The sequence below is a fragment of the Anthonomus grandis genome, chromosome 17 (assembly GCF_022605725.1).
Source record: "Anthonomus grandis grandis chromosome 17, icAntGran1.3, whole genome shotgun sequence".
NCBI classification, from domain to species: Eukaryota; Metazoa; Arthropoda; class Insecta; order Coleoptera; family Curculionidae; genus Anthonomus; species Anthonomus grandis.
The window spans coordinates 14,202,558-14,227,342 of record NC_065562.1 but is presented as its reverse complement, the minus strand read 5'-3'; the positions used below and the strand labels follow the sequence as shown (position 1 = coordinate 14,227,342).

At 33.9% G+C, this 24,785-nt stretch overlaps 2 protein-coding genes across 2 annotated transcripts; one reads left to right on the top strand and one right to left on the bottom strand.

The window, feature by feature from the left end:
• The first annotated feature begins 1,117 nt into the window (after nt 1-1,117).
• LOC126746488 (eukaryotic translation initiation factor 2-alpha kinase 3-like) lies at nt 1,118-24,323 on the top strand. Its single transcript, XM_050454776.1, has 8 exons — nt 1,118-1,227; nt 17,350-17,506; nt 18,173-18,614; nt 18,673-18,853; nt 18,909-19,055; nt 19,143-19,375; nt 19,433-19,638; nt 23,800-24,323. Exons 2-8 carry the CDS (start codon nt 17,351-17,353, stop codon nt 24,124-24,126), a joined length of 1,692 nt encoding a protein of 563 aa, XP_050310733.1. The 5' UTR covers nt 1,118-1,227; nt 17,350; the 3' UTR covers nt 24,127-24,323.
• On the bottom strand, nt 8,486-16,463 carry LOC126746495 (uncharacterized). Its single transcript, XM_050454783.1, has 5 exons — nt 16,130-16,463; nt 15,879-16,080; nt 15,644-15,827; nt 9,352-9,447; nt 8,486-9,292 (listed from the first exon to the last, which is right to left on the bottom strand). The coding sequence occupies exons 1-5, from the start codon at nt 16,294-16,296 to the stop codon at nt 8,820-8,822; spliced, it is 1,122 nt and encodes a 373-aa protein (XP_050310740.1). The 5' UTR covers nt 16,297-16,463; the 3' UTR covers nt 8,486-8,819.
• Nucleotides 24,324-24,785: the final 462 nt, after the last annotated feature.

The following is a 24,785-nucleotide window of genomic DNA, read 5'->3' as shown; positions in this document are numbered from 1 at the left end:
ATTGGGGCATGAGGGTGATGTTAAATGCACACTGCCTTACACCAATATCCTTTATGCTCAACACTCTAAATTGGTTTTCTGTTGAGAGAAGGTTTTCCTTTCTTTCTATGACTTTTATATATAGGATTGTAAATAATTTAGCGCCACCTTATTTAAAACAGTTCATTACTTTTAATAAAAATGTCCATGATTACTCTACAAGAAATAGTGATGATATTTTTATTCCAATAGCAAATTTTAGAAGTACCATGAATTCTTTGTTTTTTAAGGGTTTTCAAAAATATAATAGTCTTCCTCGAGAAATAAAGGAATCACAATCTCTTGATCAGTTTAAAACTCTTCTAAAGAATTATATGAATAATATAAATTAGTTTGAATAATATAAATTAATTTGGAAATTGGCGAATTAGGGCAATAAACTAATGTGGTTGGTGGAAATTCATTTATTTGTTTGTTTTTCTTTCAAGAGGGTGAAATTGTGCTTATTATTGTTTTTTATTTATTTTTTTTTTGTTGTTACCTAGTTAAGTTACTTATTTAGTATAGTTTTGTTTTTATGTATATTAGATGTACCTACTTAATAAAGATATATTTCATTTCATATAGGATATGGCAAAAGCCATAAAACAAATCCTAAGGGTGTACACAGAAAACCGAAGAGCAAAGGCCCCAATGCAGCTCCACCTGAGTAGTTTTAAGGGCCGAAGCAAAGAAGAAATGGAGAGACACAATGGTTACCAACATTGGGATATAAATTTCCATGAGAGCCATTATTTAGATGTTTTTCCTAAAGAGAAGTTAGTTTATTTGACTAGCGATAGTGATAATGTTATCAACACTTTAGAGGATGATAAGGTTTATATTATTGGGGGATTGGTGGACCACAACGGACATAAAGTAAGCAGAGAAATAATTAGTGAAATTTTAATTGCAAATGAGTATGTTTTTTAAGGGTGTTTGTTATAACAAAGCTGTTGAAGAAGGTATTGCACACGGGCAGCTACCAATTGGAAAATACTTTTGGATGAAGCAGAGAAAAGTTCTGACTATTAACCAAGGTAACTGGTTGGCTGGATTTTATTTTTTTTATGCAGGAGTGTGTTTTTTTTAGTGTTTGAAATTCTGATCAGGGTTAGTGAAGGGAAAACTTTTAAAGAGGCTTTTGAAATGATCCTACCTAAGAGGAAAGAAGTTGTATCCCTTATAGAAGAGAACAGCATTAATCAGGTATTAACTGAATGATTGTTAATAAAAAGTCTAAGTTTTATTTACATTTTTATTTAAAATAAAAGAAAACAGGCAAGGTTGACCAGTTTATGGTCTTAAATTGGATTTTGGTGTAAAACAGGTTTCTGGATGAATAGGCTTAAGTGCATATTCATAACACTTTTTTAAAAATAATAATCTATTTCTGTGAATATTTAGGGGATGATGTGTGTCAGCAACTTGAATATTCCTGAATATTCATATAAGTTCTTCAACTGTTGTATGTTTTAATTAGAACAGGTAAATAGTCAATAATACCCCTGAGGTCAGAATAACAAGCTGATTCAAAAAGTAGACTGATATTTTAAAAGTTAAGTAAAGTGTAGTAGTGAGATATCACTGGTAGAACTAAAATTGTCCATGTTAGCATATTCCACAATAATGGTGTTCAGGGGTCTTGCCTATTGGATCCTCAGCTATTTAATTTTTTTCATCAAACACAGTTTTAACCACTTCCAGTGGAAAGAGTTCAACATAAAATTTGCAGGTACATTAAATATAATTTTTTTATTAAGATAACCTAATACTTCTACTAGAGCACCATATTTCTAGTATAGATAGACATTCAACTATAGACTGTCCTTATCTCACTTCAAAAATCTCCTTGCATGTATCATCTTGAAATTTTTATTTTTGTGTTGGTTGATAAATAAATAAATAATTTCTCTGTGTATCTTATCAAATTTTTAATATAATACATATACAACTATTTAAGTTCTACAAATCTTAATGGATATGGTACCTTTACTGCACTTACCATACAGATTTAAGTCAGTTAAGTAAAAAATTATCTGCTACTGATCTTCAAGAAGTGAAAGCTTGAAGTGATACTAATTTGTTAATTTTTAAAATTTTCTGCTATACTTTATTCTTTTTTTTAACCAATAGCTGGGTCTAACCTTAATTCTCAATATCTGCAATAAAGTTTAATCTCGTTATTATATTATGCTCTGAGGCTAATAGAACAGTATAAATTTTACAACGGCAAAAAGGCCTATCATATACCTTAATTGAACCTAGGTTCTTCTCTCAACTCTTAATAGCATCTTTCTATAGAGCAAAATCTCGCTTTGTGTACTGGTGAAAGTTTCTTTGGTGTATCCAGGTAGAAAACTAGTTAACAACTTACTCTTTAATACCGGAAATCTATAGTCTATAAGAAAATTTAAGAGCGCATTTTTTTTCTAAAGGGCTGAAAATTGTAACCATGAAAAGTAAAATTCCTATTTAACCTTCAACGTGCATGAAATTGTCGAAGAAGTATCTTAATTTTGTATGAAAATAGCATTTAATTTTTTTTCTAAATTTCCTAATATCATCTTTTTATTTCTGGCGATAAGCTGTTATATAGTTTACTTATATTTTATTCATTTCATACATTGAAGAAAGAGTTGTCCATAAGTTATATACTTCTTTATGTTTGTTTCAAAATATCAAATTTGGTGGATCTTGGACGGGTTTTGCCTCTAGTGGTGTAAACTATGATTTTGTTACTATTCATAATTACATTACTAGCGTAAATTGGGATATAGCTTTTGATCAGTAAGATATTGATAAATACATTTTGCTACTGCGTTATTTACTCCAATTAAACATTTTAAATCATCCAATTTTCGCACTTGATTTAGTAGAAAATGACAGAATCTTGTCGTTGATTACTGTAAAGAATTTTCTAGATCATATATTGAAGTTTATCTTATTTCATTCGGGAAACACATCAATAAATTATGTAGGTCTAATTCAAACCCCCTATATCTACACGCATGCTGGTGGAAGCTGAGGATGCTGGTAATGGTCAAAATATTATGAACTTATGTGCTCAGGTATTTTAAAAGTATATATGGGAAACTTGTCAGCAATAGGCACCTGATTATAGGTTTGATTTCCATCTGGACTTATACAGGGTGTTTCACAACTTATCCCGAAAATTTTTAACCACATATGCGCTGTTACGAAACAACTTGATTTCTCAAAAGAAAATGTAATAAAAGTCCTACAGAAATTAAGTTATAAACCTGAGTTTCAATAATAAATTGAAAAATAAATATCTGTATTTTGCGTTCATCGTCGTAATATTAGAATACGCATTAATAATTTATTGTAGCAAATGTTGTACCAAACAACTGACAAATTAAAATAAAGTGATCTGAATGAAGTACGGTCGATTTTTGTGAATTTATTTTGCAAGTTTAATTTTTGGTTATTTATTAATAAAAATGGCACATGTGTACACTAATGAGGAGTTAGTGGACATTGTTTTAGCGTACGGAGAAGCAAGGCAAAATTCGCTAGCGGCGACTCCATTGTATGCACACCGATTTCCGAATAGGCACATACCACATCACGAAACATTTAGTTTAATTGTTTTACGTGCAGGTGCAACTGGAGTGGTTTTTGAAAGAAAATGCTCGAAATGCGCGTTTTGCAGCTGATATTTTGGCCACCGATGAAGCTATTTTTGCTCGTAATGGTATAACCAATCTTCATAATACACACGTTCGGTCCTTTGAGAATCCTCACGTAGTGGTGGTCCAGACAAACTTCCAACATCGTTTTTCTTTAAACGTGTGGGCAGGTATTGTCGATGAACATCTAATTGGACCGTTCATATTGCCAGATCGGATGGATGGTCACCAGTATTTGGAATTTCTTCGGAATGATTTGCCGGGTCCTTCTTGAAAATGTGCCATTGGCGGTCCGAGCACGGATGTGGTTTATGCACGATGAGGCACCTCCGCATTTTCATTTAGAAGTTCGTGATTTTTTGAATCATGTACACCAGATACGCTGGATCGGAAGAGGTGGACCAATTGCATGGCCTCCACGGTCTCCCGACCTAAATCCTCTGGACTTCTTTTTATGGGGACACTTGAAAAACGAGGTATACCGTACTCCAGTTCAGAATATTGAAGAATTGCGTGACCGAATCACAGTGGTTGCCGATAATTTGAGACTTCAGGAACAGCAGGAAGGAGGTGTATTTGAATTACTGCGCCAGAATTGGATTAAACGTGCCCAAGCTTGCATTAGAGTCAATGGAAACAATTTTGAACAGCTTTTATAAGTAAATGAACTGTTAAACTGTATTATTTTATTATCTCGATATCTGTAGGACTTTTATTACATTTTTTTTTGAGAAATCAACTTGTTTCGTAACAGCGCATATGTGGTTAAAATTTTTCGGATAAGTTGTGAAAGACCCTGTATTGCATTTCTTTTCTTTGTTAGACATATTTGATCAAATTTTTACTTCATTTCTAACATTAGCTCTTTTGACATAATAGTATTCCTTCGATTTTTCTCTAAAACTGGGTGTATGTACTCTGAGCAAGCCTTTGCATCGCCTTTTCTTGTTATCAGGCGAATTTCCTGATTATTTGAAGATATTAGCTGTTTCATAAAAAAGGCGGTGAAAACTGATATTTGTAACTATTCAGCTGTATGTATTCAGTCTGTAATTCCTAAACTTCTCTGTAAAATTTGTATGTTTCAAATACCTTTTCATTCTGGACTTTGCGGTTCTTTAATGAAACTTCCAGCAGCTTACAGTCATTCAAATAAAAAATGGTCAATCTTAGGCTTTAACACTCCTTGTATAGTGTCAAGTTATTTTTATGTGAAGTTTTTAGCTTTGTTAATGATCATTTGTTTGAATGTTTTATCTTGATATATATTTTTTTGTTATTTTGGTGTCATTATGTTGTCCAATATTCTTTTTGTAAATTGGTTCTGCAATATATTGAAATAAATAATTTAGGAAGTTTTCTACAAGTAGCGAAAGAAAGTTCACTAACTACTTGACTCAGAATCATGTTTTTACCCTCATATCCATTCTTAGGAACTTCTTTGTATTAAAAAGCCATAAAAACATTTTAAGTGGCTTATAAATTACGCACCAAAATATCCACTAACCTGGTTACAATATTCGTTATAAAGAATTAAATTTAGGTGTCTTCCGAATTTGCTTGATACTACCTAACTGCAGTTTTTCATTCATGAACTTAGAGGCAAACCTACATACCAATAAAAAAATCCACTATCACTAATCTAAATTGAGGAAAGTTCTTCTTAAACTATATAATAATAATAATAATAATAATAATAATAATAATAATAATAATAATAATAATAAGCCTTTATTTCCAACAGGCAACTTGCCCAATAACAGGAAACAGTTGCAAAACAATGAAAAATATAGTTAAAAAAAACACACACAAACAAACCTAAAAGAATGAAAAGAAAAGAAAAAAAGTAAAGTAAAGTCACAATCTCAAAAGTTATCCAAAAAATTAGAACAAATAACTATTAATATGATATAAAAACCCAATTATAAAAGTTTAACAAGATAATCATATTCAACAAAATTAAATTAAATTAACTGCAATATACCTACTAACTATAACTTAAACACATGATTCTTAATCCCAAGAGTAATGATCCACCAAGATATCGACAATCACATGAACCGGAGAGAAATTTATATCGCACATGTGACAGATCCGATTAAATATAGCGCATATTGTATATAGTGGCGATTTCACCAGGATGTTAGTATGAGGCCTTGGCAGAAAGAATGTTAGGGGATGTCTAGCATTAAGCCTAGGCAGCATGAAACGTACACCAGAAAGAAGTACAGGACTATCAATGAATCCATTCAGTAACCCATGCAGGAATTTTACAGAGAAGATCATTCTTCTGAGATGTAATGGATGTAGATTGAAGCGTTCCAATAGTTGCCGATGATCAAACCCTCTTACCGGATATATGCCATCCTGCCTGAAGGCCAAAAACTTAGCAAATCTACGCTGAACAGATTCAAGGAGACCAAAATGATTCTGATAGAGCGGGTTCCATATAATGCAGCCAAACTCCAGTTTTGATCTCACAAAGCAACAGAAAAGCAATCTTAATGTAGATTCCAAAGTAAAACTCTGAGAACTTCTAATTATGAACCCAAGCCTTCTCAGGGCTGATTTGACTATGTTGTTGAAGCGTGGAACGAATGTAAATTCAGAGTCAAAGGTGATACCAAGATCAGTAATTTGCTCTAATCTACTCAAAATAGTATCATTAATAAAGTAATTAAAATTTAAGGCTGTTTTTGATCTAGAGTAACTGACCACACTACATTTAGCCGCATTCAAGCCTAACCTGTTAACAGCGCACCATACCTCCAATGTATTTAGACAGTTCTGAAGAAAAACACAATCCTCCAAACCATATACATTTAAATATAGCTTCAAATCATCGGCAAAAGCCAGCCTATGACAAGTGAGTGACTCAATCAAGTCATTTATAAAAAAACTAAACAGGAGCGGACCCAGGTTCGAGCCCTGTGGCACACCCGACGTTACGTTAAAACGTTTCGATTTAAAGCCCTCATATTCCACATATTGAGATCTACCAATCAAGTAGGAATGAAATAAATTAAATAATCTCCCTGAAAAACCATACTGAGTTAATTTATGCAGCAAAATATAGTGATCTATCCGATCAAAGGCTTTTTGGAAGTCGGTATAAATAACATCGACTTGAGTATTAACATCAAGTGATTCACAGATGTGGCTAGACACACAGGATAAGTTAGTAACACAAGATCGCCCGCTAAAAAATCCATGCTGGTCTACAGAGATAAGTTCTTTTGCGTGACTAAATAGCGACCGATTCAGGATAAAACCGGAACAGTCGGGCACGTTATCAGACGTCGACGAATGGTTAATGAAATTTGATTGTGTAAATGCCTCACCAAAGAACAGTGCAAAAGCATCAACTATGTCTTGTGGGTATTTAATTACCACGTCATCGGGTAGCCTCATCATTCCAGGAATCCTGGTGCCAGCCTTCTTAGAACCAATAAAATTCCAGAAGCTAGATGGGTCCAAAGAAATATTCCTTTCGGTGTTTGATATATACAACTTATATTCATTGCGTATTTGTAGTTTGATGAGGCGTCTAAGATAATGGATTTTATTTTGAAAGAATGGAGAATTGTACATTTTAAAGTCCTTGAAAGCCTTTTCTTTCCTATAAATGTTCTTAATCAACTCTCGAGAATAATAATTTGGAAATCTTCTTTTACGTTGCTGCTTAAGAGGAATGTGTGCGGCAAATATGCCATTCAATATATCATATAGGGCTCCACATGCATCATTATCGTTAGAGGATAAATACACAGTAGACCAGTCAGTCTCAAGGATCGAGTCATAAAGGAGATGGAAGTTGGCCTTTCTAAAATTAAAAGAATGAGATAAGTTTTTATTAAGCTGAAAATTATGGACACCTTGGCCTGAGACAGTAAAATCAATTTCCAGTGCAGGGTGATGCAATTCCTTCAAGTTAAAAGGCACGTCACTACGCGAAACAGTACAGGTGAAGTTAGATAAAACAAGATCCAATAGTCTGTTATTATAGTTTAGGATGTGATTACACTGAACAAGATTAAAAGAGTTAGCAAAATTATTCATAGCAATAGACTTTTGACTAACATGATTACCTGTAGGTGAGTTAATAGAGAAATCAGACACGTTAAAATCGCCCACTATTATTACATTATGGTTTAGCTTTGATATTAAAAGTGCAAACTAATCCAGAAATTGCTCGAAAATTACAGATGTGATAGATGGTGGGATGTACAAAACAATCATGTAAAATATCTGTAACCTAATAGTAAATTTACACCCAACAATATCGATAGAGGGCGCAATACTGTTGCAACAATCAGACAAACTAATTTTTTCAGACACAATGTTTTTAGAAACTCCACAGAGAACTCCGCCACCACGTGTGGCAATAACGGATTCAAATTTTCGGTCCGACCGGTGAATATCATAAGTCTTTGGAAATATTTCACCACTAGATATCTCTGGCCTCAACCATGTCTCGGTGACCACGAACATTTTGATAAAAACAAGTTAAGTGGGCATCACTAGCATGTGAAAATAAAGGCGAATCTAGTTTTTTGCTACAATTTTGGGGGAACCATTGATGTATCTTATATAAAGATTATTTTCTCCTTCCTCTTTGCGTCGCTTTAACTCCGATTTGGCTGCCTTAAGCTCATTGCGCTGCGACCTTCTATATATGATTTAGCTACTTAAAAACCAAGGCACAAGCCAAGAAAGAAAATATATTAAAATAGGCAAGACCCTCCAGAAAAGTACTTACTCCCCTATGCTTTAATATTGTACCTTTTGTACAATAACCGTTAAAAAAACAACCATTTGATTTTTATGTTTATTTAAAAAAAACCGTTTATGATAGTCAGAGTATTAACTTACGAACCTAAGATAATTAAATAGAGCACACAAATACAAAACAAGCGCACATTATGCTCGCTAAATCTAAGTAGGTTGTACACATAGCCTTTAATATCACTGAAAAAGTTTGGGTAACTAAACACTTCTGAAAATATATAAGGGTCAACATAATCCACTAACTTTATATAATATAAACTTATGAGATATAATATGTACATTATTATAATAAATAAACACAAGTGTTTGCTTTCTTAAGTATTCCACCAATATAAAAGTTTGTTACAAAAAACCAATCTTCTACTTATCCTTTTCAATACTCGCCCCCCCATCAGCAACCTCGTCAGCATTCACTATCTCAAAATCACTATCGCTATCGCTACCGATTCTTCGTCTGGGCTCACTAGGGCTCTGGCTACTTCCAACGATCGCCGACTGGAACATGTTCACCACCACATTATTCCCCATCGTACTAAGCATGCTCCTGAACATGCTTGGGGCTGATTCTTGGGGAAGTCCCTCGGAAATCGTTCTGGGCATCCCCCTAGTAAAATCTTCCTCTGAGGAGCTGCCGTTAAAATGGTCAGAATCGAAGAAGAGACCTTTTTGTTCTGATTCCGAATCAGTAGATGAGTCTCCCGGTGAGTGTGTGACTCCGGGCTTGTTGGTGTAAGGAATTAAGTCTTCTTCTTGGATTTCATCCGGTACACCGGCTACTTCTAGGTATGAGGGCATTGTTTGCAGTCCACTGGCTAGGTTGCTGATAAATGAATCTGAAGATGGCAAAAAGTTTAAGTATCTAGAGAAATAAATATTATTATTATGTTTGTACCTTGAGATCTGTCGGTTAATAAACTTTCCAATTCTGGATCGGTGTTGGGGTCCTTTTCTTGAATGAAGGGCATTAACTCATCCTCTGCAAGCAAGTCTGTAAACATGTTGTCAAAATTAACTTATTTAATTAGTTTTTTGTTAAAATAGCTTATTTTAGTATAAGTAGATTAGCTAGGGAGTCAGGATCTGAATTTGTTTGGAAAAAGTACAAAACAATAAGAAATGATGTCACAACAGTATAAAAACTAGAATAGAGTCTGTGAATTCTTCTAAGAGTCTTCTGGAGTATGATGTTCTTTTGCAAAAAATATCTCAGTAAAATTGTTCTTATGCCAGTTTTGAACCTGATGAAAATGGCATATACTTAATAACATTTAAGCCAGTTTATGAAGCAAGTGGAATTCACTTTTCAAAACTAATAGGTATGTCTTTACCACCGGGGATTGTTCTTGGTACATGGAAAGGTTCTACTCGTACACCCACTAAAAAAGTAGCAAGACTGGTATTGTGTTCTGAACATAGACAAATAAATACATTACTGGAATATGAAGATCAATTTTACTCAGTTATCTTCATAAGGGCACAATCAGGATATAGACAAAAACACTTTGGGACCGTAAATATTAATCGTAAGTTTTAAAATTATCTGAGAAAAAAAAGGTTTGAAAAAATAAAAATTAAGAATGCAATGTCTGATAACATAGAACTTGAGCAGAGTTTTTTGGTTATTTATAAATGACAATTTTAAGATGGTTTAGCAGTAGCCATCTCATAAAAAAATCAGAAGGTAGTCATAGAGCCATCCTGTGCTTGTGAAAGGAATTTAAAATTTGTCTGTATTTTGAGTCCTGTAATAATCAATATCTCCAAACCTAACAAAGTTTGTGGATTTTTAAAAAAATTCACATGAACACTGGAGACTAAAGTTTCTGAACATAACCTTTAGGACGAATTCTAAATATAGTGTGAATAATACGTTTTTGACAGAGCAACCAAATCATAGTCCAAAGTAGAATGTCTGCGCAGTACAAAGAAAGGTCTTAAGTGTGTAAGTATCAACAAAAGCTTTAAGCTGAAAAACTGCATAGTTACTAATAGTTAAGCCACATTCTAATACATAAGTCTGGTATTTAAACCCTGTCTTAGCAATAAGCTTTTATCTTGTACAACTTGAACTTGTGTGAAAAGGATAAAACTAATCTTTAAACTGTTAAGACAGACTATTTTGTTGACATCAGTAGGAAAGGTCAACTATGCATTGGCTAGCTTGCATATGAAAAGACCTAAAATGATTGCTGATGTATTATTAGCAAAAAAAGGTGATATAACTGTTATCAATTAGGGACAGAATAGGACCAACCTCTATCCTGCCAGAAAATGTCACTTGATCATTTGCCCTCAGTCTTACCGCCTGGACCTAAATTTGACAAATATGATTAATAGGCAGATCCTTTTACACCATAATTAAAAGCCATACTTAGAAGCAGTGCGGTTTACAGTATAATTTTTTTAGCTTTTTTAGAACCCAGATAATAGACCTATAATTATCAACCAAAGTGTCACCCCTTTTGTGTAGAAGTACAATAACTGCTGTTTTTGGAAAATATCTATATTGAAAGGATAAATTGATGAGATTGGCCAATGCAAAAAGAATATGCAAAACAGGCTCACTTAACAAATTATAATAAACCTCACCTCACTCAAGCTTTTTGCACAAGACTGATTTTACAAGCTCAACTGTTTTACTCTCAGTCATAGGAAATAAGAATATAGCGTGCGGAAGACTACGGCCAGGCATTTTTATGGTTTTAGGTGCATTAAAATTATCTGAGTCCATAAAGAAATCATTCAATTTATTTGCTATATCCTTACTAACAGTAATATTTATTCCAATTATCTGTGATTAGGTCAGGAACTGAATTTGACCTGTGGTTTAAATAGTATTTTGTAAATTGTAATTTGTTTTTGCAATGGCTTGTTAAATCTTTCAAATATTCAGGACTATGCTAGATCCTGAGTTAAATCTGTCTTTGCACTGTGAATTGAATATGTAAAATGGCAAAAATCAAAAGAAATCTTGCTTTTTGTTCAGGTTAAATAACACAGTCTCACTATTTACATGACTTACAATATAAAAATTAATAATTGTCCCTTGTTTCAACTACTGTGAAACTTAATTTAGTTTGCCAAGCATAAACCAACATGATACACTGCAAAAATTGCAAAACCATTGTCTGAGAGCTATACTACTTTGCAACAGGAGAACACCTATCAGAACTATGCGGCATACTCAGCCAAGAAATTGCCAGATGGTCCAAACGGGGACAGTATATACTTATTGAACTTGAATGTTCGGAGCATAAATAATAAATCATTTCAATTAGAAGTGCTTTTGGCCAAAGAAGAGCCTGATATTTTTTGTATCTCTGAGCATTGGCTACAGGGCAATGATATACAGTTTTTGGCCCTAATGGACTATCGGCCAATTTGTTATTCATCTCGAACTGAGTTTAGAGGAGAATGAACTGCCATCCTTGCAAAAACAAATACAGTTTTCCATCCTTTAATTGTTAAAACAGCTTCTGTTGAAAGACAGTGTGAATTTTGCGGTTGTCAGTGTCTTATTTTAAATAGGTCTTATTATTTTATTTGTCTCTACAGATCACCCTCGGGTAATGTTAATACTTTCTTGTCCAAATGAGTTGCTACACACTATATACATGGCCAACAGGTATCTGGTAGTCTGTGGAGATTTTAACATTAACTTTTTAATAAACGATCAGAACTCCTCTCTTACCAAACAATTATTAGCTAGCTATGGTTTAGCACCACACATAAAACTAGGGTGGTAGGACAATTTGGCTCTCAAATTGATAATATTTTCAGTAATTTGGCTAAATGTCAGGTAACAAGTAATACATTATTCTTAGATATATCAGATCATTATGGTCAGAAACTCCATATAGAAATACCTAAAGAGAGTAAAAAGCCAGTATTTATGAAGAAACGTTCATACACAGAAAACAACATTAAGAAGTTTAATGATCTTTTAACACATGAATCCTGGGAAGATGTATATAACTGCACTGAAGTCAATCTAAAATATCATTGCTTTTATAATATTTTCTATTACTATTTTAATGTAACATTTCCTCTAAGTAGCCACAGAATAAAGGATCCTGATAAAAAATGGGTAAACTCTGAAATTAAAAATTATCCTAGTCATATTAAAGATCTGTATGTATGGTACAAGGAAACAAATAGTGAGGCAGCTTATAATCAATATAAAAAATTTATTTCTAACTATAAAACTTCTTTAAATGAAAACAAGATTATCTGTTCAAATATTAAAACTAAAACTGTTCAATAAATTAAAAAATAATCAATAAATTCAATAAAAATTCAATCAATGCTCAAATAAGTCAAAGTCATCTAAACCTGTCACCCTAAATTCTAGCAATAATGAAATTATTGAAAATTTGGATGAGAGCCAACATATTTTTGAAGAAATGTAATGCTTCATCTCTTACTCCTTCATTTTCTGGTCAATTGCCTAAAGGAAGTCACATCCACTATTTTCCTCTTTCCCACAGATTCAAAGGAAGTTCAGCATATTCTATCGGCATTGCCAAAAAAATACTCTGCTGGTCTTGATGAAATAGCAATAAACATACTCAAAAAAGTTAGTCACCATATAAATGTGCCTCTAGCTCACATAATAAATGCCTGTCTGCACATGGGAATCTTTCCATCTAAACTAACAAAGGCGAAAGTCCTTCCAATTTTTAAAAATAAGGGTGATGAGCACGATGTAGAAAACTATCGACCAATATCTCTCCTTTCTTCAATATCAAAAATCTTTGAGCGAGTCATTTATATCTATATTATGACAGTAGCGGCTCGTCAGGGGACGCGGGTGCCGCTTCACCACAAATTTTAAAAAATTTAAGAGTTTTAAAATCGACATCTTTACGTTTACAATTTAGTTTGTTTTATATTTTATAACAAATTAATTCTTGATTTATCAAAATTAGTGTAATCCTATAAAGAATATATTTGTAAAAGTATTCAGAAACTCGAGCGCGCTAAACATATTCTCATGAGAGTAGCGGCGACCGCCACCGCATGTGTCAATGCAGCACAATTAGCAGAAACAATAATCCGATGCAACACCTCTCCCCGCGCTTACGACGGTTGCTATGGCAGCGGACGGACAAACACAAGGGGTTATTATTTACAGAACGGCGCTGCGTATGCATGCCGCTGTCAACCAAAGGTTCTTATTCTATTGACTTAGTTCTTGTTTATCGGAAGTAAATTCCATCGCGTTCGGGAATTTTTTTTATAAAATGTTGCCGTCATATGACCCAATTTGCATAATAAAATTTTGTTTTTGCTGCTTATGGTATATTTTGGGTTTTGCGCTTCACCTCTTCCTAAAGTCACGAGCCGCCACTGTATTATGAACATTTTAAAAAGGCAAACTATTCTTTCAGATAGCCAGTCTGGTTTTAGGCCCAATCATTCAACCCAGTTGGCAGTTTTCAAGCTTATATCCTTTGTGATTGAAAATGTTGACAAAAAAGAAAAAGTTGCCGGACTCTTTTTCGATTTATCGAAAGCATTTGACACAATCAACCATGGTCTACTGCTGTCAATCCTTGAAAATTATGGACTGAGGGGAAACTGTGCCAGACTTATAGCCTCTTATTTAGATCAGAGGGAACAAACAGTTTGCCTTGGCTCTGGTAATGGTACATATGTTTACTCAGCGTCATCCTTGGTGGTACAGGGAGTGCCTCAGGGTTCAATTCTAGTTCCAGTACTATTCATATTATATTATGTAAATGGTCTCAGTGAGTTTTCCAGGGTGTTTTATCAACCAATATGCTGATGACACTTCCATAATCTTGTCAGAACATCTGATTGAAGAACTATCTGTCAGAGCTTCTCAGGTGGTAGAGAGGATGCAGGGGTGGTGTGACAATCCTGCTCTGAAGCTAAATGCTTTACTAACATTCTCCAAAACTTTACCTCAAAATTCCCTACTAGTAAAGTTTGAAAAAAAGTCTCTTCGAGAGGTAGCTTCCTTAAAATTCCTTGGTATACAAATTGACTCCTGTCTCACATGGGCCCCACACATAGACACTCTTGGCAAAAAACTAAATAGTTTCTGCGCGTTAATAAGGCGTCTACGAGAAGAGCTTTCCCTAAATTGTCTGAAGCAACTTTACTATGCATCGGTCCAATCTCTAATCACTTATAGTGTGATGTTTTGGGGATCTTCAACTGACGCCGTATCAGTCTTTATAGCACAAAAACGCATCATAAGATGCATGCTCAGACTCACACCACAAACGTCTTGTAGGACTTATTTTACTAAGCTTGGTCTACTCACTGTTCCAGCTCTGTACATTCTTATGTTAGCTATTTTTGCAAAGAAACACCTGCATCTTTTTCAAACTAATGAAGATCATTATGCTGAGGGTATGTCTATTGTGACAAGGGGGAGAGCTGAACTGAGTGTCCCAACTCATCACTCTGCCTTTTTTCAAAGATCTCCTGCCTTTCCTGCTATTAAAACATATAATAGATTATCTCTTGCCCTAAGGCAAGAGAAAAATATCATGAAGTTTAGGAAAGACACTGCAAGGTATCTGTCTGACAAGTGCATCTATAGTTTCGATTTACAATTTTAAATGTGTATTATGATTAATATTAAGGGTTTGTTTACTAATTTATTTATCTTCATAATGTATCATACTTGAGATACAAGTGGTAAGGTAATGCACCCATTATTATGTCCAACATTATCTTTTTGTTCTTACTATTTTTATTAGCAGTATGTACTGTGTAGATGTTATCAAATTTTAATTTTGTTTGTTCTGTGACATTGCTATTGTCTATTTTAATTAGATCTTAAAAGCAATAAAGAAATTATTATTATTATTATTATTATTAAGAACAACACAACCCATAGTATGCTCTGTTTTAAATTAAAAAATAATCTGAAGCATTCTCATTTGATAAATGGAAGTTACATATGTACCTGTACCAATAGATAGATACCAAAAAAGATCAAGCAGTAAGAATAATTTTTACATTATCATTATTGTCAAATATAAAAAGTGATGATGTGTTTAGTGTAGGCTTTAAACCATTTAATAGCATTACTAGACATTTAAAAGAGTGTTACACTTTAAATACTTTGTTGCTAAACTATAGAAATATCACATTTTAGTACCATTTTAATGTTCATTCAATAAATTTCACAATAAAATCACACTTACGTCTTGGTGTCACAAGTTCCTTAGTAACAGTTTGAATATAAGCAATTACTGGCTCAGGAAGAAGAGATAAACCTGCAGGTAGGAAAAATATTCCTAAAAATACCAGATAAATGATGAATTCCCCAGGGACGCTTCTACCAATCATTTGTAAAGTCATAAAGAACAGAGCCGTTGAAGAGTAGAACTGGAAATTATTGATTAATTTCTGCCAAAGGAGGTTTTGTCGAATACTTACTACTAATGGACTATCTCTGCGTAGAAACCCGATTATTGTGAACATATTGTAAAAGCCTTCACGTAAATCTCCTATAATACTGGCATACTGTCCAGTATGCTCAGCATATAAGCGATCTCGTACTACATTGTCAAAGATAAATATAATTAATGTTAGAAGGGAAATCACACCATAAAATCTCAAGTTTATCATGAGATTCACCCTAAAACAAATTTATTTAGTGTCTATGAATATTAGGCAATAACTCTTACCAAAAAAGGGTATTAAGCAAAAAGAACACCTTTAAAGTTTTTTCGGTGGATTCCCATGTGAGAATCCTTAAAACCCTTTCCAGGTAAAGTTCGAGGACTCCGACCCGCGGACTGTCCTTCTGTTCGATCTTTTTGCTTTTATAAAAATAACTCGCGATATATTCCATGACGATTCAATAATTTAACGCGGCACTGACTGAACTATTTACGTAAACGAGTTTGCTAATTCGACGGCTTATTTTCTCTAATGGTTCGTTACGAAATCCCATTTATTTGTAAACAAACAAAGGGATCGTGCAAAAAAGAATGGCGAAAATGAATGTAGGGTACCACGCGTGGCCTTCAGAACCACGTGGGTTTGACGTTAAGTCAGCAATGAGGAGTAGGAAAAAAAGCTGTTGCGCAACAAGATCGCAGAAACTTTTTTGTATTTTTAAATTAAAAATGTTGCATAAAACTCATGTATCTTGCATAATGTATGAATCGCATTTATATGTATAAAAGGAAGTTTGAAAGTATTAATGGGAACATGCACGGCCTAAAACTACGTGGTTTTGACAATTGAGTTTTCAGCGAGTCATCAAACCAGGAAGATAGCCGGAATGCGATTTCGCGTAGAGCGTTTAACTGCGATTTTATTTTTATCTATAATTTTTATATTCAAAATCTTGTTATGCACTTTCCGTGAGTTTCATATCAAAAACAAGACGGCTTTCAGAGTGGGCTTGGACTCTAAATATGTCAGCAATGCATCAAAATGGCAATTTCATACCCTGCCAATTGAGCCATATTGAAATTTGAAACCGTAATTTTTATGTCAAATTTTGACTTACTTAGCCATTATTAAATAAAAAATATTTAGTATATCAGTTTATTATTTATTTTATTGATTTATTAACCCACGGAATTTATTAACTCGGTATTAACTATGATGTCATCAGATAAATTCACCAACCACTCATCTGGTCAAATAACCTAAAATTTCAAAATCAGCTGTCATTTGTGAGGTTAGTTATTTATAGATTGTGGTTAGGTTTTTCCGTTTACAGTTAACCAGTAAACTTTTTTTCTGCATATTTTCAATCTATTTCTTGGTTTTTCACACTTTAACATAATTCCAGAACGTAAAGCAATCAGCAAATACCAAAAATCTCTAATATACTATGTGGTTTTCTGTTATACTTTTTTCCCTAAAGTAATCCACTTCTTACAATCACTAGGATGGACAATCGAGAAGACAGTACCTCTCCAGAGGGCGAATATGCTCCCGAATTACTGGATTTGGTCCCCAAAAACCCAAAAAACTCTACTAGGGTCAGCCTTTTAATTGAAGCCCTTGTAAGGAGTGTTGTTTTGGCATACGAAAGTGACCGAGAGGTAAGAAAACTTATATAATTATAAAACCCTTACTTTTACAAGCTTTCAACCTGAATAGACTTGTGCCCACTCTATTAGCAATCTAAGGTGCTTAAGATTGTTCTCTTTGAAAAGCTGTACCGAGATGTTAGACATCATATATCTGAGTAACAACATCCTACCCCAAAAATCTACATTATCAAACTCAGTGATTTTCTTTCAGTATATCCATAATTCAGTAAACAAAAGGTCAAGGTTTTGACAAAGTTAAAGGCACTGTTATAATTAAGGCCCTTCAACAAATAAATGTAGCACCTGTTCTTGTTATATTGTGGAGATCAGTGGTTTTACGTTGAATCCTTGTGCTAGTAATTCAGGTGTTAAAGAAAGTTAAAAAAGGGTTTAAGTATGTTCGTGTTTGAGTATGTCATCAGAACCATTGAGAATTTTAACCAAAGTGTCTATCATTGTATTTGGGACTCTCTCTATTATATGGTCTCCGCCATGTGATACTTGGGTTTACTATTTCACTAAGAATCTTTTTTTGAGTATCCAAGAAAAGTTAAAAAAAATATCCAGCTTTGAAGGGTAAATCCATGTTAAGATTTTATCTCTTAAATATATATAAAAAATTAGCATTTATTGGAATTTAACTATGTAAGGTACAGTTCTCTTATTCTCTTCTAGAGGGGTAAAAGAGCCTACAAAAAAATCTGCCGCAGCCTCCAACACATGGGCTTAATAGACGAGAGTTGGAACATGTTGGAACTGGAAGGGGCAAGGGTCCAGTTCGAACATGCCTTATTCAGGCTTTTAAATGGAGACATAAAGGGCCCATCATCACCACTCCTGATGCCAGAGTATTATTACACTTCTCAATACAAGAGGGAGTTTGATGAGTTTGAAAAACTTGGTGGTGGAGCTTTTGGCAAGGTTTATAGGGTGAAACACAAACTGGACAGTTCGGATTATGCGGTTAAAAAGATCCCTATACATTCGGAAGGATTGGATAGTGTGAAAACATATCTTTCGGAAGTAAAAACTTTTGCCAGTTTGAATCATCCTAATATAGTTCAATATAAAGCTGCTTGGTTGGAGTTAGGGATACCACCTGATCTAAAATCTGTTGGTAAGCATACATGTTTACTAGAGCTTAAGTTGGGATGTTTATGGTATAAAATCTGTAGATGCTTCTTGGAGCCAAGAAAAACTACCTATTCCAGAACAAAATGCTGTTTTTCAACTTTTACCGTCCAATAAACTGTCTGATCCATCTTTTAGCAAAATCAGTGAACACAGTAATTCAACATTTGAAATTGCTTTTAAAAGCAGTTTACCAGATGGGTCTGGTGATGTAGGATTAAGCAGGTGAGTCCCACTTATTAACATATTATATTTTTTTAAGTTAACAGTAGCAATTTAGTTTTAGAAAATTAAGTGCCTCAGCAGAAACAGTATTTTTCAACAAAGAACCATCTCTTGGCTCACTAGATGCCAAACAATCTGACCCAAACTCTTATTTTGATGTGGTTTTTGAGCATAGCAGCTCCAGCCCAAGCAAATCAGAAAGGTGAGCTTTAAATTTCCATCCTTTTATGTTATGTAAATAAAGGTACACATGTTTCACCCCTGTTTTTGTCATTAATTTAACTTCTAGTTCCTCCCCAAGAAGTCATAAAGCACTAATCACTAAACACCAAAACCGTCCTAAAAAAAAGAAATTATGTTGGGCCACCTTGTATATACAGATGGCTCTTTGCCATGGTACTTTAGACCAGTGGCTAAGGTACAGAAATGATTCTCTTAACGCCGAATTAGCTGTAGTAGTAACAAACTCGGAAGCACTTAGAACCAAAGCCATCGAACAAATCCTCATACAGATTTTAAGAGGTAAGCAAACGATCTCGCATTTTCCGCTATAAGAGAGTCAACGAATTGCCTTTTTAGGATTAAAATATATTCATTCGAAGGGAGTGGTGCACCATGACATTAAACCCAGTAATATCTTCGTGTCGGCTGAGGCGGGCAATTTATTGGTTCAGTTAGGGGATTTTGGGTTGGCGTGTCCCTTGCAACGGGGTAGGCACGGTTTTGCTAGAGGGACCCCTTTGTATGCCGCTCCAGAACAACTGTCTGGACATTGTAATCCTAAGGTAAGTGCACAAGATTCTGTGAATGTGAACTTTTTTGTACAGTCCATAGCATACATCACTTAGAGATTCAAATTCATTTATTGCTCTTTTGATTACATAAAGTTATATAAGTTCGTCGATTTAAGAATAGTACTAGAATTAAGTTAAAAAGTTTAAAATTAAAATGGATAGAGCTAAGTGAAAGAAAAAGTAAAAAAAACACCACTTAACACTAACTACACCAACAGACACAGACTTATCAAACTAGGTATATATTAAATAAAAAACCTGCTAGCAATACGGACAGTTAAAACCAAACAGATTAAACTTATCTGAATGAGTTATGTATTCACCCACTGAATAAAAAGGGAATTGCCTGTACCACTCTATCTTCTTAATTTCATCAGGTAATATATTGTATATTTTGACACACATATAATAGGGACTCATCTCAAGTTGTCTTATGTCTAGGCACTGCAAAATTGAATCTATGTCTTGTTTTATTACTGTTAATATTTACATCATAATTTTTTTGAAAGAGATGCTCATGTCTGGAAACAGCATATTTTGTTCAAGTAAAGAGAGTATATTGTCATAATTCCTAATTTTTTAAACAAAGGAGCACAATGCTCTCGAAAAGCGGATCCACACATGGTTTGTACAATTCTTTTTTTAATAACAAATATTCTTTTTAGTAGTATCCTTCCGTAGTTACACGTTTCCCTTAAAAGTACAGAAAGTCTTATCATTGCAAGCTTACCTTAACTACCTAATTCAACTTTAAAAGGGCTAAATTTTTACTGATATACAATATCTTTGCCTCCAAGAATTCCAAGAACATCTTGATTTCTATCTATTTCATCTATTTAGAAGTCTGGCTCTAGAGATGAAATTAAGACCTATAGCCCCTTTTACTATGAGCTCTATTTTTGGAAATCTTAGAACTAAATATCTTTGAGCACTGTTTGATGAATTATCTGGACACATTCGACTTTTACAAATCTTACCTCATTCTATCAATATGTCCATGAAGCTATTAATAAAAAATCCCAGGTTGATGTTATCTATACAGACAGATATTGTAAAAAGCAGTTAATAGAGTGAGAAAGTGTACAATTTTAAAATTTTTGTCAGGCTTTGATCTTCATTCCTTACTTGCCTAGTTCAATCATATCTCAGTGGTAGGTTTCAGTATGGGAGAGTGTTCAAATATTACGTAACGTACTTTATAACGTGATTTTTATTTTTCGTAAGTGTTTTTCATGATGTTGTTTTAAGACCTACATGTATACCGGCTATTACGATAATTCTTATTTGAACTTGAAACCTTCGCTAAACGAAGACTGGAACGTTAACCTCTTACGCTTTGTGTGTAATACTCCATTGCTGATGAATATCCTTCATTGGTTCTGTGCATGATAATTAGTTTTTATTATACTGGCATTCTGTCCATGGAGTAGTCAACCATTCTGTTTCATTTATGATTGGAAGACTCGAAGCCACAGAGTACGAAACATGAATAGTCACTATCATTTGATGAAATTTTGTTTTTTGAGCAAATGCTCATAGTGCGAGGATACGTAAAGGCGTAATCTTTGTTTGAATTTAAAAAATTAGTTTGTGGACATGGTTTATTGTTAAATGCAAAAGGTGCATGTTTGATCGTTGGATCAGATTGTACTAGGGAAAAATTTTACTCATCTAACCTTGTCAGTCCGCATATTAGTAATTTTGTAATCAGGCAGGTAAAAAATGTTGATGATTCTCTTAATTTTGAGTCACATGTTTCAAAGAAGCTTTCTTTTATGTATCTAAAAATAAAAAGTCTATATCCATTTAAACATTTTCTTCCACAGCATATCAAAATGATGTCATTTAAATTTTTAGTTCTCTCAGTTAGACTACTGTGATGTTGTATATTATTATTTTTTACATTGGCCCAAAATGCATGTATGCGTTATGGTCTATGAACGTGGCGAGTATGATCATATTACTGCGACATATGTTAATAACAACCAACTGAAATTTAATTTAGGTGTTGAATCTTCACTTTGTTGTATTTATGCTTGGCATAGTGAGTACACATTCTCCCAACTACCTTGTTCAGCACCTGGTACCTCGGGGAGACTTCCATATGGATACCATAATTCCTACCCACAAAACTGAAAAAGTTATAATTGTTTTACATACAGTGCAGTAGGCTTTTTGAATTCTCAATTTTTTGTATTGTTAACTTGCTCTAGTTGATCTGTATTTAGGACTGAACATTTATGACTAGACTCAAATATGTTGATATGTAGATATATAGGTAGTTTTAAACTTGTTAACTTGCCGAGTCAGTTTTATATTGTTTGTTTTTTCTTGATATATGTTCCATTAAGAGTACGCTTGTGAATTTTATTTCAAAAAGATGAAGAAACGTACATACTGGAGTAAAATATGCGTGGGAGAACTTTAAAACTTTTGCTTTAGGAAATACAGGGATCTATACCCTCTCTCTGCCCTATAATACACCGTTCAGTTCAGACTGAACATTTTTATCTCTGTTTAACAATTAAAAACATTCAAACTACCTGGAAGAAACAAAGATATTCTCCCAGGCAGTTGATTTAAAGGGCCTTATTCTTTAAATTATTTGCATTCAACTGCCAGTCAATACAATTTGTTTCCCAAGCAGTTAATTTAGAGTCTCTTTCTCTCTTTGTTAGGTAATCAAATGCATTTTTATCTTTGTTTAACGAGTAAGGGATCAGTCCCTTCCTCCGTAATTGCGTTACGTAATACTTAAATTCTCCCTATGTCGAGTTTAAAGGTTCCAAGTCATGCGTCGTTAAAAGTACGTCTGGTGTTCCACAGAGGTCCAACCTTGAACTGGTCTTGTTTTTGGCTGCTATCGATGTCAAATGTTTGCGAGATGAATTTTACGATGTTGCGAATTAAATAGCTACAGATTAAATGTCAGTAAGTGCTTGCTTAATTTTTCCTTTTGTTGGATATAGGTAAAAAAAAACTACTTCAGACGATCCTTTATGTATTGTGTCAATGTTTTAATCTTTATAAGATCATCCTCAGGACTCTCTGTTTTTGTTTACACTGCAATAAAAACAACTTGTGGTTCTTAAAATTTCTCAGCGTTTGTCTATGTTTTCAGATCCTGGTAAGTGTCATTTCCATATCTATCTTTGATGGTTCTTAAAAATACAATATTTCTTGTTATTAGCATATCTCCAATTGTAATATTAATAGCAATTGTAAATTTATAGCAAATTGTCCTTATTAGATGTGAATTATTTCCGTGAAGTCCTATGGTTGGAATCTTTGGTGTGATGCTCAAATTACGAGACAGTTTTACCACTAACAAATCCATAGAACATTATTAATAGATGTTGAAGGTGTTTAAATAAGCAATCAGATGCAGGAAAAATATACAGGAAAAATAAGAAAGATTTTGTGATTTAAAATTATTTAAGTGTAACTCTACAAAAAAGACACTTTTAAAAGTTTTATAAAGCAGATATTTTTATTTGACTTCTAATGGATAATAGGTTGCTTTATTTTATTAAGAAAAATACATTCGAATTTAAAAGAATCAATGTTAATCGATTACTGTAGGTCTTACATGTAGTGCCTTTATTAGGATATTGTTTTCCTTTGTGGAGCCCCATCATTTACAGAATTGAACACGTTAAGAAAAGAACAGAAACGAAAACTTAATTTATCTCTAAGGTTCTAATTATTAATTAAATATACAACAAAACTTCAGTTTTAGTCTTCTCCCGAAGATGCTAATATCGTTAGCGAAACACGTGTCGAGATTAAAAATAAAGAGTTTTGGTTAGTGGTAAAACTGTCTCGTAATTTGTAACTCAATTTGTAAGTTTGCTTAATTTTTCTTTTTGTTGGATATAGGTTAAAAAAACGACTTCAGATGATCAATTATATATTCTGTCTTAAGTTAGTGTCTGTAACCAGCTTTGTAGCTGTTGACACCTGGAACGAATAAGCAAACATATGCCTATAATTTTTAACAAATTCGCATCAAATATATCAATATCGTCATTTTTATCTAATTTATGCTATTATCTGATCAATACTAACACCATACCAAGTCTTCACTTTAAACTTGATTCACTTCGACTTGTGTCTATTCCGGACACCAATTACTAATTTTTTTTTGCTTAGAGCGACCTCTACTCGGTCGGCATCGTCCTGTTCGAACTCCTCGAAGATTTCACCACCGTAATGGAGCGCACGCGCAAAATATCCGAACTCCGTGCCCGAACCGATCCGCCGATACCACCCGATTTCACACTGGGCAACTTGGTGTCGGCCTTAGTGCGGCGCAGAGCCGCTGAACGTCCCGACGCCGACGCACTACTGCAATCGCTGGAAAATCCGCAGCGCAACGTTTCGAACGTACAACGTCTTCAGGAACTGCTCGGCGAGCGGGAGAAGGAAATCGAGAGGCTCAGGGAGCTTTTGCGCAAACATGGTATCAAAGAGGTTTAATTTATTCATTAATTTATTTACTAGGACACGTAAGATTTTTAACGGTCTGTGATATGTTGTTGTAACGTAATGTCTTTAGTTAAGGGCTCGAATTATCGTTTTTTAAGCTCAACTAAAATGTTGTTTTTTATAAAGTCCATTTTAACGGTCAAGAGGTTTTTTTGACTTCGAGTGACAATAAATGCATTTTTATACTATGAGACTCTTTGTATTGTACCTGTAAAGTTTTTAGTGTTTGCCCTTTTAATGTATCGTGAAGCTGCTTCCTGGGAAACACGTAAAGTTTTTACGGTTCGCCCATAAATGCGGTTATAGTGTGGGAATTCCCAAATTGTCCGCTATATACAACAATTTTATTTCGAATTTTATGTGAGATTCTTCTAAGGGCGTTCTTGTGTCCGCAAGAAGAGGTTTCTGTTAAAAAATTTAGAGCACTAAAGGCAGATTATCATTTATTTCCCCATAACAATATACCTTTGTAAAAAATTATTTATTCCTCAGGCAACCCTTTTCCCTTATATTCTCCTCATAATTAACCAGCACAAACGTTATAAACCGACCCGAGTGCCGTTATTATAAAACCCCAGAGGCAGAAATATAATAACGATTATTAAAGCCTACTGAGGGCACTTTCGTCGAAGGGCCTAATTAAATGTATT

Bases quoted from the DNA above. Each gene is read 5' to 3' on its own strand.
- LOC126746495 (XM_050454783.1), bottom strand. From the start codon at position 16,296: ATGGAATATATCGCGAGTTATTTTTATAAAAGCAAAAAGATCGAACAG. The intron at 15,828-15,878 runs GTAAGTATTCGA...AATAATTTCCAG, and splicing joins GCAGAGATAGTCCATTAGTA to TTCTACTCTTCAACGGCTCT. The intron at 9,448-15,643 runs GTAAGTGTGATT...ACATGTTTACAG, and splicing joins GGAACTTGTGACACCAAGAC to ACTTGCTTGCAGAGGATGAG.
- LOC126746488 (XM_050454776.1), top strand. From the start codon at position 17,351: ATGGACAATCGAGAAGACAGTACCTCTCCAGAGGGCGAATATGCTCCC. The intron at 18,615-18,672 runs GTAAGCATACAT...TAAAATCTGTAG, and splicing joins ACCTGATCTAAAATCTGTTG to ATGCTTCTTGGAGCCAAGAA. The intron at 19,056-19,142 runs GTGAGCTTTAAA...TTTAACTTCTAG, and splicing joins AGCCCAAGCAAATCAGAAAG to TTCCTCCCCAAGAAGTCATA.